The 18608-nt window shown below is 38.9% G+C and overlaps 1 protein-coding gene and 2 long non-coding RNA genes across 5 annotated transcripts; 1 reads left to right on the forward strand and 2 right to left on the reverse strand.

The window, feature by feature from the left end:
- Positions 1-952: 952 nt before the first annotated feature.
- Positions 953-5519, forward strand: LOC148861660 (acyl carrier protein 1, chloroplastic-like). Its single transcript, XM_088986395.1, has 4 exons — positions 953-1317; positions 3216-3317; positions 4180-4302; positions 5185-5519. Exons 1-4 carry the CDS (start codon positions 1252-1254, stop codon positions 5308-5310), a joined length of 417 nt encoding a protein of 138 aa, XP_088842521.1. The 5' UTR covers positions 953-1251; the 3' UTR covers positions 5311-5519.
- Positions 5520-11340: 5821 nt separating this feature from the next.
- LOC148861661 (uncharacterized) lies at positions 11341-18054 on the reverse strand. 3 transcript variants are annotated; one of them, XR_016112407.1, is made up of 5 exons: positions 17645-18054; positions 13742-13838; positions 12615-12727; positions 11843-11921; positions 11341-11721 (listed from the first exon to the last, which is right to left on the reverse strand). It is a non-coding gene; the product is annotated as an uncharacterized LOC148861661 (long non-coding RNA). The 3 variants fall into 3 exon arrangements; XR_016112408.1 differs by having other exon boundaries at positions 17630-18008; XR_016112409.1 differs by lacking the exon at positions 17645-18054 and adding an exon at positions 14393-14532.
- On the reverse strand, positions 14776-15333 carry LOC148861662 (uncharacterized). Its single transcript, XR_016112411.1, has 3 exons — positions 15197-15333; positions 15016-15100; positions 14776-14913 (listed from the first exon to the last, which is right to left on the reverse strand). It is a non-coding gene; the product is annotated as an uncharacterized LOC148861662 (long non-coding RNA).
- Positions 18055-18608: the final 554 nt, after the last annotated feature.

Genomic DNA, 18608 nt, shown 5'->3' on the forward strand with positions numbered 1-18608 from the left:
AGAGAACCTTTAAACAGAGCATCTTTTAGTGTTAAACTATTAACTGTGTGGTGGTATTTCATGCTTCTCATGTATAAATTTTTTAATCCGCAGGATGTTGACGTGTATCACTCTGATAGGTCGTGCAGGAAAACGTGTAGGAAGACATGTACAGGATATCCAGACTCCATCCTGATCTATATTATAATGCATTATGATACATGTATGTTTATGTTAGAAGGAGAGAACTCAGAGGAGAGACAGTGGTGATGATGGATGGTTTATTGTTAAATAGGCCTGTTCAGGGGTCCAGTTTAGGGTTCAAATTTTCACTGTTTCAGGCTTGGCTTTCGAACCTACCCGTTAGAATTCTGGGATAAATAGGTCTGATTCCCCCTCAGAAATCTGAAATTACAGCCACCTCTTAGTCTATTAATAGACCCCCTATAAATCTCATTGTACTCCCGGGTTTGATATCAATTCATAGTCAGGATTCAATTCATCCCTATAAATTTTTAAGTCCACCCTAGAAGTGGATTGAACAGTTAAACCCCTTAGAATTTTTACAAAAGCTAAACCTGAGCCAGTCCATAAATAAATCTATTGTAGAGCAATACCATACAATGATTATATCTACTTGTTGCCCTTGGCAGTGCACTCATGTCCCTTATCATAAGAGCCAAGCCCAGCTTAGGTATACATCTGTTAGTTATGAAATGTGGCACAGGTGGGGAGAAAGATGGTTCAGCCTAGAGTCAGAAATTATAAGTCCAAAATACTGTTGGGGTAGGTGCCGACTCAAAATTAATACCAATTCACAAGTAGGCGATGGTGAATAGAATGTGAATTATTGCCATTTTGAATGTTTATAGTTCTGCGTGGAAATCAAAAATTTTTCCTGTCCGTACTTTTCTGGACATTCAAGGTATTAGTATTGTATCAATATTAATATTGTAACATTCAAGGTATTAACATGATTTTTGCTTTCAGGAGATCCGGCTCCAGCGGACCAGCACAATACGCTACGGCCGGGTGAACAGGGAACATCTCCAGCGGTCCGGCCCAACCTAAACATTTCGGTTTAACCATAGCGATAAAACCCTATTTAAACTCACTAAAGTGAGTGTTTTGTTTTTCTCTTTGCACTCCCTCACCTCTCACAGGCTTCGTGCTGTCCGCCTCTCCCTGTTTCTCCGTCCGTCCCTCCTCTCCTTCACATAGAATCTCAGATCTCTCCTTCTCTTTTCAGAGATTCGTTGTTCGAGTCGACCGATGGCGGCTGTTACAGGATCGTCGATCTCTCTCCCCTCTCATTCGCGTTTGCTCCAGCAGAACCAGGTATCATCATCTCTCCGTTCCTTACTATTTCCCTCTGCCGTTGTTTGCTTTAAGATTTATGACTTAGGATTTGTTACACTGGGTTGTGTTTTTGCTCTTGGTTCTTTGATTATAGATCAAGAGGACATTTAGGTGATTATAGTTGTTTTCGAAGTGATTGATGCTGTCGATAATTTTTTGTTAATGTCTTTATGGTTCATAGTAGGAGTTCGATTTTAATTTAGTGTAGATTATGAATACTCATTTGGTAATTTTTGTTGCTTTGTTCACTTGGTTTGAGCTGTTATGATGATCGATTTGAGAAAATTGTTAGGGGTTTGGTTTTGCGTGTACCGCGTTAGCGATCCTGGGCCAATAGTGTAGCCCTACAACGAAGTCTCTATAAGGGCCTAAGGGACTTTGATGCATACTTCCTCCTTCATCCTTCAGTGACTCTGCCGTTGCCTTCTTAAGCAGCAGGCGAGCTCATTTTGGTTAAGAATGCTTGTTATTTATTTATTTATTATTTTTTGGGATAGGTGTTTGTAACTATGTAGAGAAGCACAGGTACTGGGTATTCGTACTGGAAAGACAAATTTGGCACGTCTTTCCTCCGGGCTGGGGCAGTCCAGATTTGCTCACTTTTCCTACCCACTCTCTACCTGCCGTGAATTGCAGTCACACATCTCTCAATTTATAATAGAGATGTGTGTCTGCAATCCACGGCGGGTAGAATGTGGGTAGGAAATCCCGTTTGGGACTGGGGCTGCAATACCATGTAAGCGTTTATAAATACTAGGAAACTTTTTAAAAACCCTGGAACCATGCATAGTGCATGCCATCTCTACTAGGTCCTGATTTCTATGTTACTATTTTGCAAGGTATTTAAATCGAAATCTTTATATTAAGTTATCGTCAACCAAGGACCCGCTTTCTTCCCTTAGGATATAACTATACCCTCTTATCCGAAATCGGATTTGGTCCGCACATCGTACTCGCAGTCCCTTTCAGCCGTGCATTGAGGATGTGAGGATGGTTCTGTGGGGACCAAATCCGATCTTATTTTATCCATGTAATTGACTTCCGATGCCTAATTGTGTTTTCTGTGGGGCATCACCTTGTTATTGTCAGTTTAACCTAACCAAGTTGCTAATTAGAATCATATATGTGAATATTGACTCAGTGAGGAACGTTTGTTGTGTATATGCGTCCCCATAAGGCCCTGTTGGCAACTTTCTCCTAAATGGAAAAGTTAGTTACTCACAAAAATAATTTTACGTAGGCTCTATGTAAATCTAAAATAGAACATGAGTATCTTGATCAATGGGAATCAGCTTTTCCTTCAACATCCTAAAAATGAACGGGCCTAACAGTTTGGGTGAAGGGGGAGTTCTGAATTTGTTGGATGTTTTGTGGGTTACATGTTAATCTCAACTGTAGAGCACACGCGGACAGACTTCAAGGCATAATATACTCAATACTGTTGCTGTATATATGCACGAGTACGTTAGTAACAAGTTCTGGACATTTTATTTGTGTGTATGTCTTTTCTTGTGACACTACTGTATCTTGCTGTAGACAGTTGGGACCATGGCATAGCAACAACCTTATAACCAGTAGTAGTTTTGTTGCAACACATGTGGAAATGATACCCTTCTATCTGACAACAATCATAGTGTTAAATATTTATAACAATTGTTATTCGGTATCTTAGTTCAGTTTTGACATGCTGTAATTATTTCCAATAAGATGTAATTATGTTTGTAAAAACTGTATATGTATTGCATCTTACATAATATGCATTATCTTAATGACAACATGGTAATATTAGGTATTTCTTTCTGATCTGGTTTCACACATCGGTTGGCTTCCAGCATTTGGTAGTGATGTTGGTTCTTGTGGTTGAATTTTATTTGTAGGCATCTGGTCTCAGATCTGTTTCACTCTCCATGCAAAGAAAAAGCTTTCCATCTCTTGGGTTGCGAACAGTGCCACTTCGTTTCCATCGTTTTTCCTGCGCTGTAAGTTGCCTTGGTCCTGATACTGCTTTATTCTGTTATAGTTTTTCTATGCTATTGTATTTGTCCAATCAGTAGTTGCAGAGATTATACTTCGCACTGTTCTACAATGAACTCTTAGTTTGAAATGAGATCTAGACTATGTGGTTGTTCAACAATTGGTATTCATTGCTGTAAAAATCAATATTTTGAAAACTGGAGTGGAAATTGTACCATAAAGCTGTCCAAATCCCTGAATCCTGTTGCAATTGGACGTTTGTCAAATAACCCCCGAAACCTCTCTAAAGTGGTTAAGCGTAAAAACTGTCCTATTCCCGGTCTGCTTCAAGCAGTCTGGTCCAGCTTTCAAAGCATTTCTAAGAACTAGAATTCCATGCAATTAGTTTCAAAATATTGTAAAGTACATAAATATAGAAATATGCATGCTAAAGGATGTATTGCCAACCTAGCTAGTGGCTTTCCGACTACGCCTACATTAAATTCATTCTGCTTCACTTCATGTGAGGAGAAATGTCAAAGCACTGCATACATGGCATGGGGTAGGATTTGCTACACTGATTTGGTGGTCTGACCCAAGTGAAGTCTATTTTTGATAGGTGATAAGCTTGAGTATTGATTGGGTGAATTTGTAAAACAGTGCATCCAGGTGGTGGATGTGAGATTTTGCCATGCATAATGATATGCTTCACCTCACCATGCCATATTTCATCTACAAGATTATGTGGAAGCACTCTTTTATTTGTTTGAATTCACTAATTCTAGCACTATTACATTTACAATCTACACTAGTTCTGTATGCATGTTGGTGTGCTGTTACCTTGTAATGCTTATTCTGACTATTTAGGGTGTCCATGTCTTTGATTAGGCAAAACCAGATACGGTGGAAAAAGTTTGTGAAATAGTGAGGAAACAGTTGGCACTACCAGCTGACTCTTCAGTGACCGGCGAGTCAAAATTCTCTGATCTCGGTGCTGATTCTCTTGACACGGTAATTGACAACCTCCCACAAGCCTTTTTAGTTTTTATGTCAACAATATCAACCTCTTGTTCCTATGATATTTTGTATTCTGGGCATGGCCATAATGATTTCTATCATGTGCTTTTCTTTTCTATTTGGCGGTTCAATGATTACCAAATTTATTGCCATTTCTTGTCCGTACTATGTTGTATACCCAACTTCATCTAATAAATTATTTTATCCATATGAAATATCGTTTCCTCCTGATTTCATTTTATCATCTCACATGTACCTTTTCTTAGATTACAAACTAGGCTACTGGTAGATGTTATACAGTGCCTCTGTTTGGGAGGGCCGAAGCACAGCAGCTTCTGGCTTTCTGAATTTTGCCCCGCTTGGATAGCTTATAAGCTTTGTTTGGTGAAAAATCCAGAGAAACTAAATTGGTCGTCAGTCAAGGGACTCAAGACATCTGAAAGGCTGTCTGCTTCATCCTCTAGGAATGACTTATCCGGAATGCTTCAAAGCAGCTAAACTGAGTTCAGATTGGTTCTCCAAAGAGCACACCCCGTTCCCCACAGCACATCCCAAATGTGCATTGGGAACATCTCCACATGACAAGTACGGGAGATGTTCTCAATGCACAGTGGGATTGATGTGGGGCACGCTTTGTGGGGAGGCAATGCAAATTCAGCTGAACCAGCTTAGTTGAATCTTCAGCTCAGGCCTCCCAAACCGGTCCAGCCCCACAATCATAAATTATCGCCTTTTTTTTCACTCCATCTTCTATTTCAAAGTTCGGACCAGAACCTGTCATGCTTTTCTATTTGCTGCTTTTCTCTCCCTCAAAGTTTTTATTTCCTATTATTCATCCTTATTCTCCCTAATTCCTATTGAAATGTCATCCCTTAGGTTGAGATTGTGATGGGACTCGAGGAGGAATTTGGAATCAGCGTGGAAGAGGAGAATGCCCAAAGCATCGCCACAGTTAATGATGCTGCAGATCTGATCGACAAGCTTGTTGCGAAGAAAGCTTAAGAAGTGAAACAAGATTTTTCTGTTATATTTTGGTTTAGGTCCTTTAGGCGTCTATATATGGAATTTTCAGCTTAGCATGATGGTGTGAACTCACATAATAGTCTCGTGTTTTTTTCCTTTTTTTTTTTTTTTATCTTAAGCAAACCTGACAAAACTTTAGTTCCTGTTTTCGGAACCTAATAAGAAATTCTTATTGGTGATTTCTATAACATATCGCTCAAAAATTTGCTTCTAAATCCCCCATGGTTTTTTCTACTATAGTAACAACAGCAGCATCACCAGCCGGCCGCGGGCATTCTTGTTGGTATGGGTTGAACATGATGGTTTCGGTATTATAGACCGGGAATTGCCACCCAAATTTGTCATGTGTATCAGGTTTCCTGCTTTCCTTTCAAATCAAACACAGCCTTCGGCTCTCAGCGTTGGATTTAGGACTTATTTTTATGTATTTTGTTTTTCAACTTGTATTATTTGTGAGATGCCAAGCAAACTGTGTTGTAATGAATACATGAGATAATGTGTTTCAAACCACATCACACCACTTTAGGAGGCATTCTATTGTGTGAATGAGAAATAGGGTGATGAATTTTCAACTACATGGTGTGGTTGAGAATACATCATGCCACAACAGAATACGTATTTTACAATGTGGACAAAAATAAGTAGCTTGAGCCACACCACACCCATATAGGTGTTTTATAGGATATGGTGTGGTTTAGACCACACCTTGTGTTTTGATTCTATGAACACAAACAAGAGTAATATTTTGTTTTTGTTTTTTAAGGAAAATATAAATTAATAATCAAAATTAATTTAACATATGATTAATTTACCCATAAGGTTTATGAAATTGACAAGTCTACCTCTATTGTTTTAGTATTGTTCTGTAAGTAACCTTGTTGATTTTGACAATTGACTAGTTCTATTAGGATCTGTTAGTATTCCGTCTACACTTTTACACATGTGACACCATCTTCTTCCTTTCAGTAGTGGCAAACCGAACTTGCTCGGTTCTTAACCAGCGGCAGGGATAGCCCCTTCCACCTCCGCCCCTCTCTTTCCATTCATCCCCTTCGTTCTCTTTCCCTCTCTCCCATATTTCATCACCGTTCTCTTCCTCACACCAAAGAGAGAAGAAGTATAGGTTTAGGGTTCCAGGATTAGTTACGTATCTTCTCCTTGCTTTTCCCTGCTAACCTCTGAAGTACACTTGTTTCCTTTGTGTTCGATTTATCAACCGAATGACAACTTGTAAAATTCCCCCTTCTCTAATAATTTTCTTATCCTTCCGCTCTTTCTTCAACAACGAGCCTTATCGCTAATGAACCACTGAACCGAAGCTTCCGCACTTTTTGAAAGCCCCGATCTTTTGTTCTTCTCATCCCATAAATGTTTCAGAAACAATGAGGTCTGGATTTGTGAGGCTTTTGTTCTGGATGTCGACAACCATGATTTGTGAGGTTTGGAATTCTTCTCTTGTGAGATGAAAGAAGTACAAGCAAAGAGACGAGCTCAGGGACACCATGGCCACAATAAGAAGGTATTGGTTCGAGTGAAATAAGAGAACAGTGAGGTGGGTTTGGGACAGGGAAAGCGAAATAGGATGGGAGAGGAAAAAAGAGAGGAGAGAGAGATACAGGCCGCTGCAACGACTTCGACTGCTGCAGGTAGACACATTCAAACGAACACTGCAGTGGCAGAACAGAGGAAGTGAAATAGGAGAGAGAGAGAGAGAGAGAGAGAGAGAGAGAGAGAGAGAGCCGCCGCTACAACGACTTCAACTGATGTAGGTATACAGACGTTCAAGACAAGCATGGCTGAGCGGTTACCAAATCCGTCGCTGCAACTTGCAGCTGATCCAGTCTGCGATTTTTCATTTTTTTCGTTGCTTTTCCTCCGTTCCCTCGGTTTTTCATCCATCCTTCTCTCCTTCGTTTTTCTTCCTTTCCCTCGGTTTTTAGTCCGTCCTTCTCACCCCTATTCTCTCCGCCATCTCTGCACCCCAATGTGTGTGTATGTGGAACGAGAAACCTTCCACTTTGGGCTCGTGTTCTCCGCAATCGCTAAGATCCGTCAGACACAACACTGGACCTGGGTGGTGAGATTCATGGCGGCCAACTCTTCTAGTTTTTCTCTCAGGTTGAACGTCCAACAGTGAGATTCATGGCGGGGCTAGATGATATTGATGAGGGGAAGGGGGTGGGTGAAGAAAATCACCGATCGATGAAGATTGGATTAGACCTGGGCGGCAAAGACCAGACTGAGGAAGATAAAGAATTAGAGCTTCCGATTTGACTTGAGGGTAAAATGAACATTTTGGGTTAAGGGTGTGTGACCGTGGCCCGTACGGCATTTATCTGCGTTCATTGCCCGTGCCCCATACGGGTGCGCAAACTAATTGAGGCCGTGTGCGAGGCGATACGGGGGGTCTAGTTTGGCATGCCCTCAAGATGGAGTCGATGGGCAAACTGGCCCGACCTCTTGGTGTTGTTTTGTCTCCCGAGGTCAGTGCCATGTGGAGCTTGTTGGTTTGGGCTATTAGGTCGGCCAGCCAGCGGCCATTGGATCAAGATGGAGTCGATGGGCAAACTGGCCCGACCTCTTGGTGTTGTTTTGTCTCCCAAGGTTAGTGCCATATATAGCTTGTTGATTTGGGCTATTAGGTCGGCCAGCCAGCAGCCATTGGATCAAGTGCAAAGGTTATCTGTGTTCATTGCATGTGCCCTGTACGGATACTGACATCATCCGTCATAAGTCCATATACAGGACAAGTTCCAGGGTTGCCGTGTGCAATACGATACGGGGGGTCTAGTTTGGCATGCCCTCAAGATGGAGTCGATGGGAAAACTGGCCCAACCTCTTGGTGTTGTTTTGTCTCCCGATGTCAGTGCCATGTGGAGCCTCTTGGTTTGGGCTTTTAAGTTGGCCGGCCAACGGCCATTGGATAAATTGAATATGGCCCGTACATTTTCCTTTAAATAAGGAGGCTAGTTGAGTGAGACTTCACCATTTGCTTGGTGTTCGTTTTGCCCTTAGGTCAAATGGTGAAGTCTCGCTCTACCAACCTCCTTGTTTAAAGGAAAATGTACGTGTCAGATTTAATTGATCCAACAACTACTGACTAGTTGACCTGATGGCCCGAACCAACAGGCTCCACATGCCACCGACCTTGAGAGATTAAACAACGCCAAGAGATGGGCCCACTTGTTTATCAACTCTGGCTCGAGGACATGCCAAATTGGACCCCCGTACCGTCTCGCGCACGACCTCAATTAGTCAACCCTAGCGCTCGTCCTATATATGGACCTATTACGGATGACGTCAACACTCGTATGGGGCACGGACAATGCACGCAAATAGCCTATACTCGTACTGGCCATGGTCGCACACCCTTGGCCCAGAACGATCCTTTATTGACACGAAGGATGAATGGAGGAATTGTATCCGCACAACTGCTAAGAAGAGTTCCGTAGCCAAGGCCGACGCCTCCACGCGAATCCACCAAACTTCTTTGGCCAAATTTGAGGCCTACACAATTTGCCAACCGACCTCTACCACTACGTTCTTGAGAGTGGGAGGTAAGTGATGTAGGAATATTTGGCCAACCTGTAGATCTTGAAACATGGTGTCGGTTGGATGCATATTAGCCGTCCATCATCAACTACTATCAACCGCTCCCAACTGCTCATCTTTTAAGGCAACTCCAACTATAAAAGGAACTCTCACATTGAGGTAAAGACACACAAACTTAAGCTCTAAGCTTCCTCACTTGTTTGGTTTGATGCTTTACAGCTCTCGGCTAACTTGACCGTTGGAGTCTTCACCCCTGGGATAACTCCCGGGGCCTTTGACGTTTTCTTTGTCTTAATTGGTAGCAACAAGTGGCATGCCTTTAAATACTTGTCGGGGAGTGTCGTTGTGCTCCTCAATTGAGGGACACCTGTTATGTCTTGAGGTTGTCCTCGATTGAGCTTCTAGGGTGCATTCCACAATCCTTGTACAAGAGGCGGGGCAAGTGGTGTGATCCATTGAATTTCGCTTGGGATTTACCACGTGGCCCTGATTGTCTGAGACTCACGTTGAGCACTGGCACTCACTTCCTCATCAATTATGGGTGTGCCACATTGCCACCCTCCATGTCAGCCGAGCTTAGGGCTCATTTGGGGGTGCAAATGGATCGGATCATGATCCATTTCAATATGTGATCCAATCTTATTTGGTCAAATTTGGATCTCCCCTACTCAATATGAGAAGATCCAATTCGATATATGCTATATGTTTATTTATATAAATACATATACTATTTATATTGTATTTTTGTTAATTTTGTTATACTATTTTTTTATAAAAGAACATTTATATATATAATAAAAATAATTAAAAATACTTATATTTTTTGTTTTTTTATTTAAATTGATATATTATATTTTTTAATAATTTATTAATTTTTAAAGAAAACAAATTAAATCGGATCAGATTATGCATTGCATGAATAACAATTTACAAGTACATATGTTCAAGATGTGTTGGGCACTCTGTGATTGTGAGAAGCAAATCCGGATTCAATGCCGATCTTTTTTTTTTTCTATGGATTTTGATTACAATTATGCATAAAATTCCCACAGAGACGAAGGTAGACCCACCAAAATATATATATATTTTAGTTTTTCTAAGGATTCAATGCCGATCTCCTTTTTAGCTTTTCCAGAAAATATATTTTGAAATATTATATATAATATTAGCACTTTGACTTCATGTGCATTATGCAAGTTTGGATTTGGTTGAAACCCAAACCGACCCAAACTGACTCAAACCAACTAGGTCAGTTTTACTTAATAGAGGGTCGGTTTTGGATTTATCTATAGGTAACCCGACTAGGTCGGGTCGGTTGAAAAAACACTAGTAAACCGACCCAACCCGACCCGTGAACAGCCCTACATTCAATGCATTTGGATTAAACAGATATGGGTAGACATGTTCAAGGGCCGGGCTTTATATCAAACTTTGGGCTATTGGGCTATATCCATTTAAATTTTGACGAAAGTTAAGCCCAAGTCCAACCCATGAACATGTTTAATTATAAATCAATAAGACTTTTGTCCCAAACTAGACAAAGGGCATTGAGAGATAGCTGAATAGCACAAGCTGAGAAATCGGTTTACCAAATTTTGGTACCCTTGGAAACAAAGGAATTGGCATTTCTTCAACCATAGCAGCCCAAAAGCTAGCCAGGCTGGTGAGAAAGTGGGCATAGAACACTCCTCTGATCACCACAATATCATTTTCGAAAAAGTACCGACAGGCCTAATACAGATTTCTGATTTCCACTACAGAGCTATAAACATTTAGAATGTCAACAACCCACACTCTATGCACCAACGCTGCCCATGAATTGGCATCAATTCCAAACTGGCACCTACCCCAACAGTACTTTGGGCCTACAAATTCTGACCCTGGGCTGAACCGTCATTCTCCCTAGCATTTTTACATGGAGATAGGGGTGGACACGAGCCGAGCCGAGCCGAATAATTGAGTATTCAAGCTCGGTTCGGTAGAAAACTGCAAGGCTCGAGCTCGATTCGAATAAAAAATGGAGGCTTGAGTTTGGCTCGAGTACAAAATGTATGTGTTTGAGCTCGAGATCGATAATGAACCGAGCTCGAACTTGAGCTTTCTGAAACACAGTTTGGAAAAATAACACTTTTGAAAAAAAATAAATTCTGTAATCACTCTTTCATTTCTTCCTCTTTTCTTACAAAACAACCAAGTTTACAAAAATGAATGGTTTTAGGCGGTGTTCTACAACAATAATGTGTTTATTTATTTGTTCTTGAAATCACCACATCAGCAAAAAAATGTTCTAGAACTGTATTTCTGTTTTGAGAAGCAAAAACAAGTTGATTAATCCTGGAGTAGCACCAACATTGACAACATGACATCTCTTCAAGCATAGATAGAGCCTTAAATATGGAGGGCCATTAGCCAATGGGGATCCTGAATAACAGGGTATTGGGAGGGGTAGTCTGGATACAGATTATTAATCCCACTGAAATATGAAAAGATATATTCAAGAACACTAGTGCATCTATGAGAACATTGAGTTAAAAACTGGTAATGGCATGCCTGAATTAGGCAGGCTTGAGATAAATACAGGACTAAAAGAGATTGTGGTTAGCTATTATAGACATTTTGAAGCATACATTTTAATGCTCCAAAACATATCATATAAATGTTATGAATTTGGAGAGCTGAATACCTGAATAACATATTGAACTGGTGATGTGCAAGAAACAGGACAGTCACATCCATATATACCATTGCCACTTAGTCCTAACATTTTTGAAACATGAGAAAGAAATTGATGAGGCTGACCTTTACAACTCTTGCACCAGAATTATATGCAACCCATAACTGCAGAATCATTAAATGAATATGATTAGTCCATCTCAAAACTAAAAGAGTTCAAATGCTAGAATTCACACAAAAAGTCCTAGAGTTTTGAGAATATCATGGAAAAGGAGGATATCCTTACCTCTGTTGGTGTCATTACTCCAGGGATATAGAGAATTTCACCACCTTGGATATCTTCAAGAATGTCCTGCTGATCATGGCTGAGTTGGAGAGAAGAATACTCAAAGAAGGTAAATTTTGAAAAAGTTCCAAATGAGTTAAAAAAAAAAAAGCTTCTCTTTGGGAAATTTTCTGTAGATAATAAGCATATATGTTGATGTTTTTATATTTACACAAACAACCAACCACTGGTAAAAGAATAAAAGCAAAACCAAAAGAATATTAGATAAGTAAGTCCTTGGGTGTAACAAAGATAAGTCCTTGAGTTTCACATCAGCCCTTCCAATAATCATAAATGGAAAGAACTTCAAATTACATCGACCCTGTAGTATCAAGAAATTTGGTTTCAGATGGATGCCAAACCACTGGACCATCACCCAGGTTCTGACATTAAGAACAATATCTGGCTCATAATGTGGTTGAATAGATCATAAAAGATTAATGCCATGGAAGCTCGTCCTTTATGTGGATAGCTGTGTTTGACCCTTAGGTTAGAAATTGTTGGATGGGAACTTTATCTTCATTCATCACAAAAAAAGAAGACACTCCCAGTTTCTCTGTGTGTATTATTTTTTTTCAAGTAAGAACTGAGCAGTTTCATATACACACACGTGCATGCATGTATGTGTCCATGAGAGAGAAAAAGATATGGTTTAAAAGATTAAAAAAATAAGATGCTAATGCACGCCCAGCAAACAGAACCTTGCAAATTAACTTGTTAGGAACACACAAACCTCTGATGATAAATTGATGATTCCTGAGCTTTCCCATGAGCAACCTTCATATGCATGTTATGCAGCTGTCCTTTCACTAGAGCCTTGTTGCCTATGAGATGTGCTTGCCGTGCCTGTTATATAGGGCATCCTTCATTAGGATAAACATAATGCATTGAGAGGCCAGGATATTAGTCATGAAGAGAATGTAAAGAGTAATCTCAAATCAGCAAATGGTACTTCTGAAATTGCACTTCAGATGCTACTGCATACAGCACTAAAAGCTGTAAGCATCATCCCTATCCTCAACAATTGGTCAAAAAGATGCTCACCCTGCATGTATTGAACCGAATGATGGCAATAGGGCTGCCAACAAGACTAAAACAGTGCTACTGCAACATATCACTGGATGGTTTTCCTCTACTCCATGTTCAAAGCTTGAACGATTGGCTTCCCCAGAGAGACATTTCAGGTTGGAGTTTCCTCCATTGATAAAAATATAGGGCTCCCAATGGATGAGATTTAATTCAAGTTGAATTTGAACGAGATTCATTTAATTTGGAATAAGATATCCATTTAACCATGATTGGATTAAATTAGATTTGAAAGTCTGGTCTGTTTACTAATTAGATCGAATTCAGGTATCATTTGATCTGATCCACTAAGATCCAATCCAATATATGACCCTTTTTAGAACTTTAATTTTAGCTTCTTTAGGATTAAGTGGGAATGTGGGATGTGAGATTTATATGAATATATCTTTATCTATTTACAACAGTTATTTTGTATTTTGCTGCAAAAAAGCACTCGTTTTATATTTAACTATGGTATTGTACTAGTTTTATAGAAATTTGTTGAGCTTCAAATGATCAATGGACCTTATTTTAATAGAAAGGGTCTACGTCAGCACCAAACCATAGTTTTCTTGTTCTTTTCTGCAATAAAGGTAAACAAAAATTCTTGAACATAAAAATAGCTGAACAAAAATTATTTTCTGCAATAAAGATAAACATAGTTTTCTTGTCCCATACTCCTTTAATTGTCCAAATAAATAAGAAAAGCTGAACCACAATTAAAAATAGTTGAATCATAGTAAAAAAATAGAATCCAACTCAAAAATATCTGGTTCACAATCTTTGTCATCTTACTCAAATGGTGGTTCATGCAAATTTGAAGGGTCCCCTCCATAGGCAACTCTCTCTCTCTCTCTCTCTCTCTCTCTCTCTCTTCTAGAGGGGTTCCAATCTGAAAACAACAAAAAGATTAGAAACGAAAAAAAGCACTTGAATATAGGATAGATGAAACGAGAATTACCTGCTTTTCTAAGCTTCTCAACTTATGCAAGCATGAAGCATCCAACAATTTCAGCAAATAACTTAAGAAAATCTAGTTGCCAAATCAACAAAACTAAGAAAATCTAATTCAAAAAGAATACCAACTAAATTTTGAACTACTAGAAAAGGGGTTAACATCAAATAAGTTCAATAGTTCAAAAGGGTAATAAGTTCAATGGTTTGATCCACTCAAAAATCCATAAAACAACTCAAAAAATCCACAACCTAAATATTCTAATATTTGAAACCACAACAAATGATGAACATGGCCACAACTCCTTGGCATCCAAACAATCTATCCAAAGCTCGAAGAATCATTAAGAAATGGGTAGAAGTATTTCAATTGGCTTTTTGTCTACCTATAAACATGCAAAAGGACCAAAATTAAATCATTGATAAACAAATCAAAGCATAAAGAAATAGAGTACCACTAAGCAATAATAAATAGAAGTTAGTGTAATATACCTTATGTTTTTTCTTCACACCATGAAGCACAAATCCAATCCCCTCCACAAATACTTTTTCTGGAGCTAAAGATGCACGTTAGGGATCAATTACCCTACCACCAGCACTAAATGTAGATTCTGAAGCTACTGTGGATATTGGAGTGGCAAGAATCTCAACCGCCATCTTCGACAATACATGATATTTCAAATTATTTGCCTTCCACCATTCCAAAGCATTGAACTCATAATATGACCTTTCATCCTCACATACACCCTCCTAGAGGTACATATCCAACTCTGGTTTTGGTGATGGAATGGTCTCAACTCTCTTCACATAATTCATCAATTTTGACCATCCTGAGCTTGTTGCTAATTGAGAATTGGAACTAGAATTTGAAGAAGATCTATTGCTACCATTCACTTGAATGGATGATTGCTCATTAGTAGCATTATAAGCAGCTACAAACTCATTATAAAGTTGGTACAAAGCTCTTCAAACTTGCTTAATGTTATTTCTAACTTCAGATTTTGAATAGATTTCTGGAAAACACATCTCAACCAGCCTTAGTTTGCACCTTGGATCCAAGACGGAAGCCACAACCATTAACAGGTTACATTCACTCCAATACTTATCAAACTTACCCTTCATCTTTACAATCATCCTTCTAATGAAATCATTTGCATCCATTGCTTCAAGTTCAAAATTTCTTTCACCCTATATATCTCACTGAGGTACAAATTAGAAGTACAAATTAGAAGTAGGATACTCACTACCAGAAATAATGTTCGTGACTACATTGAAAGCTTCAAGTACCTCACATACCTTTTCCATCTTTTTCCCATTCTTCAGGAGTTGGCAAGAAGTCATAGTTTGGTTCCCTTTCTTGAAATCTTGAAAACACATCATTGAATTTCAAAGCACATGACAGTATCTCAAACATTGAATTCTAATGGGTAGGAAAATCAATAACCAACTTCTTTGTACAAAGTTGTAATTGTTGTACAATTTCAAAAAATGTTTGTTTCCTGGCCTCAGATTGGTTAATGTATTTGACACTCTCACGAACATTTTCTATGATGTGACCAATTTCATCAAGACCATCTTGAACCAACAAATTCAAAATATATGCACAACATCGAACATGAAATAATTTTCCATCACAAAGCAACCTCCTATTCCTAGAAAAGATCTCTCAAAAACCTCAAACAGGAATCATTATATGATGCATTATCCACAGAAACTATAAACACCTTGTTCTCAAGTCACCACTCCTTTAAACATTTATAAATGGCATCTGCAATATCAACGCCACAACGAGGTGGAGAAACATGCACAAAACTAAGAACACGCTTCTATAACCTCCAATTAGCATCTACAAAGTGACTAGTTATCACCATATACTCTATCATTTGGTTTTGTGACTTCCAAAGGTAAGTAGTGATGCTAATTTTTTAAATACCCTTTAAAAGATTTTTTAGATTCTTCTTTTGATCATTATACACAGCTATACAATCATTCTTTATTGGCTTCCAAGAGATCTTCTCAAAAGCAGGGTTATACATCTTCATCATGAAATTAAAACTTTCCTCTTCCACTACAATAAATGGATGCTCATGCATAAGAACCCAATGAGCAATTGCTTCCCTCATTTTGGAATGGTCATACTTTACAACAATGGAAGGATCTAAAAGAGGAGGGCCCACAATGTCTACATCAACATTGGAATCCACAGGTTGGAAATTCAAGGTCATTTGTTGCTTCCGTTGCTTTTCAACTTTTTGAGCCACTTTTCTTGATATACATGTTTCTAAATGTTGGGCCATGTGACTTGTTACCCCAATAGATTGTATAGATAATTTCCTCTTACAGTGGACACACTACACCTTCTTTGTTCCATCAACAAGTTCAACCTCTTTGAACTCCTTCCATACATATGAAGTTTTTTGTCTTTTTGATTTTGGTATTGGACCATATTCTTCAATAGGGTTCTAAGATTCAATCTGAGTACCATATGTGGTAGAAGGAGTGTCAATGGGATTGCTTGCATTATTTATTGTTTGACTTGTCTCATTTGGAGATGAGTCATCAACAATGTCAACCATGGTTATAGGGGAAGAACCAAACACAAAATGAGAGGGTGAGGGTCCTATTGAGGTGGAACGAACATTTGTTGAAGAAACATTGTGATCATGGATAGGGGATGATGGCATTCTTGCACAACAAGATACCTTGTGATCAATTTTGTTTAAATTAATAAGTGGAACAGGTTTGGACTATGTTGTTTAATATTTAAGAAAGAGAGTGAAGACTTAAGAGTAAAAAAAGAAAAGAATAGGGCAATATTAGAGGATGCACTAGATTTCCAATGGAGTTGGAACCACTAGGTTTCTCTAAGAGTTGGCACCTTCTTAAGTTTGGAGTCAACACCAGAAAATATTAGTAGAAAATTTCTCTTTTCATTCATTTATTCATTCTTTTTTTTTTTAATTTATAAGTATTCATTAATTTATTCATTCATTAAAATATGTTTATATAGGTTTATGTTGAAGATGCAAAATCTCATATACTTACATAGTTGTATTGCACTACACCTATTCATTAACCTATTGTATCAGTCGTATGAGTCTATGAAGTTCATTGGGTCTTAGTGTCTTACAAACTAGGAGTAGGAGAGAACCGTTCACATAGTAGCCTAGTAGGCATGTTGAATGGCAGAACTTTTTTTAATAATAGGGTTAAAAACAAATTTCTTCTGATTCAGTACCTGGGAAGTCAAACCATGGTCTTAGACTCTTAGACTTTAGACTCTTAGTTTTTAATAATAAATTAATAACTAACCAATTTGTTAACACCAAGCCAATGCATAATTGTTATCTGATGTGTTGTGATAAGATAATTTCTTAAAAATTTATATCAATAAATCCCAAAGGTTTCTAGTATAAATAGCAATGATACCAAACAAAACCATAATGTTCCATATATGTGGTCTACAAAACTTTATAAGTCCGGCTGAATATAATTCCTCTGTTAATATACTTCCTAAAGTCTTAATGAAAAAAAAAAAAGCATTTGCTAATTCTGCTGTTAATGAAAAGTATCACTATAAAATAATAAACAAGCTCTGTTAATGAAAAATAAACATTTGCTAATTCGAAATCTCAGAAAACTATAAAAACTAAAACTAGAAAAACTCAAAAACCCAAACCCAGAAGGGCCTGAACATAATGAAAACAACTAAAGAAGACGAAAGCAAACCTAATCTATCCTTGCCTTTGTATCGACTAAGAAGTGGAGAGGTTGCGGCCTACGGCTGAGAGTCTGCGACCTACGAGCTACGGCTGCGAGCCTGCGACCTGTTACTTGCGAGTCTGGAGTCTCTGGACTGTGACTGTGAGCTTCAGTTGAGAGCTGAGAGGAGAGGAGAGGAGAGACGAGAGGCGGAACTGTGGTGGTGGTGGTGACCGGTGAGAGGCTAGGACTGACCGCCTGAGAGCCTGAGAGTTGAGAGGAGACTCGGAGAGGAGAGACGACAGAACAGAGAGGAGAGGAGAGATGAGAGGCGAAGCTGTGGTGGTAGTAAGTCTGGTGACTAGCGAGAGGCTGATGTTTGAGTGCTTGACTGCCTGAGTGTCACAAGGACCATTTTTCCACGCCTCAGTGCCATTACCACGCCCACAGCATGCCACGAGTGTGCAAGTGTGTGTTTGGGTGGTACATTGTATGTATTTTGTAGGGGGGATTGCTAATGTCATTATTCTAATACTGTAGTATGATTTTTCACCTTTTTCATGTTTCTTATTGTTATTTCCCCAAAAGCTTAACGTACTCTTTGAGGGGAGGTAGGTAGTCGGGTGAACTCATAAGCGTATAAAGATTAAGCACGAGATCATCTCGACATTGTACTGTGTGCTTGTGCTTACCACTGATTAATGCAATACAAGTTGCCTTTTATTTAATTTGTGTGTCTTCTTGTTGCCTTTTGTTTATTATTACTTGCATTTGTAGGCTTTCTCGTCCCCATCGAGCGCCGCACGGAGCCTCGTCGATTATCCCCGTGACATGAGAGCATGAGGAGACTCGGAGTCAGAGAATAGAGACGAGAGAGTAGAGGTCAGAGAGAGAGGACAAAGATGAGAAGAGCATTGAACTTTCGAAGGGTTAGGTTAGGTCGAAGGGTTTTTGGTTTCTGAAATTTTACCATGTATAAGGGACTATCATTATAAAATAGTTTCAC

Source organism: Nelumbo lutea, chromosome 4 (assembly GCF_056320005.1).
Source record: "Nelumbo lutea isolate HS-2025 chromosome 4, American lotus-T2T, whole genome shotgun sequence".
Classification (NCBI taxonomy): domain Eukaryota; kingdom Viridiplantae; phylum Streptophyta; class Magnoliopsida; order Proteales; family Nelumbonaceae; genus Nelumbo; species Nelumbo lutea.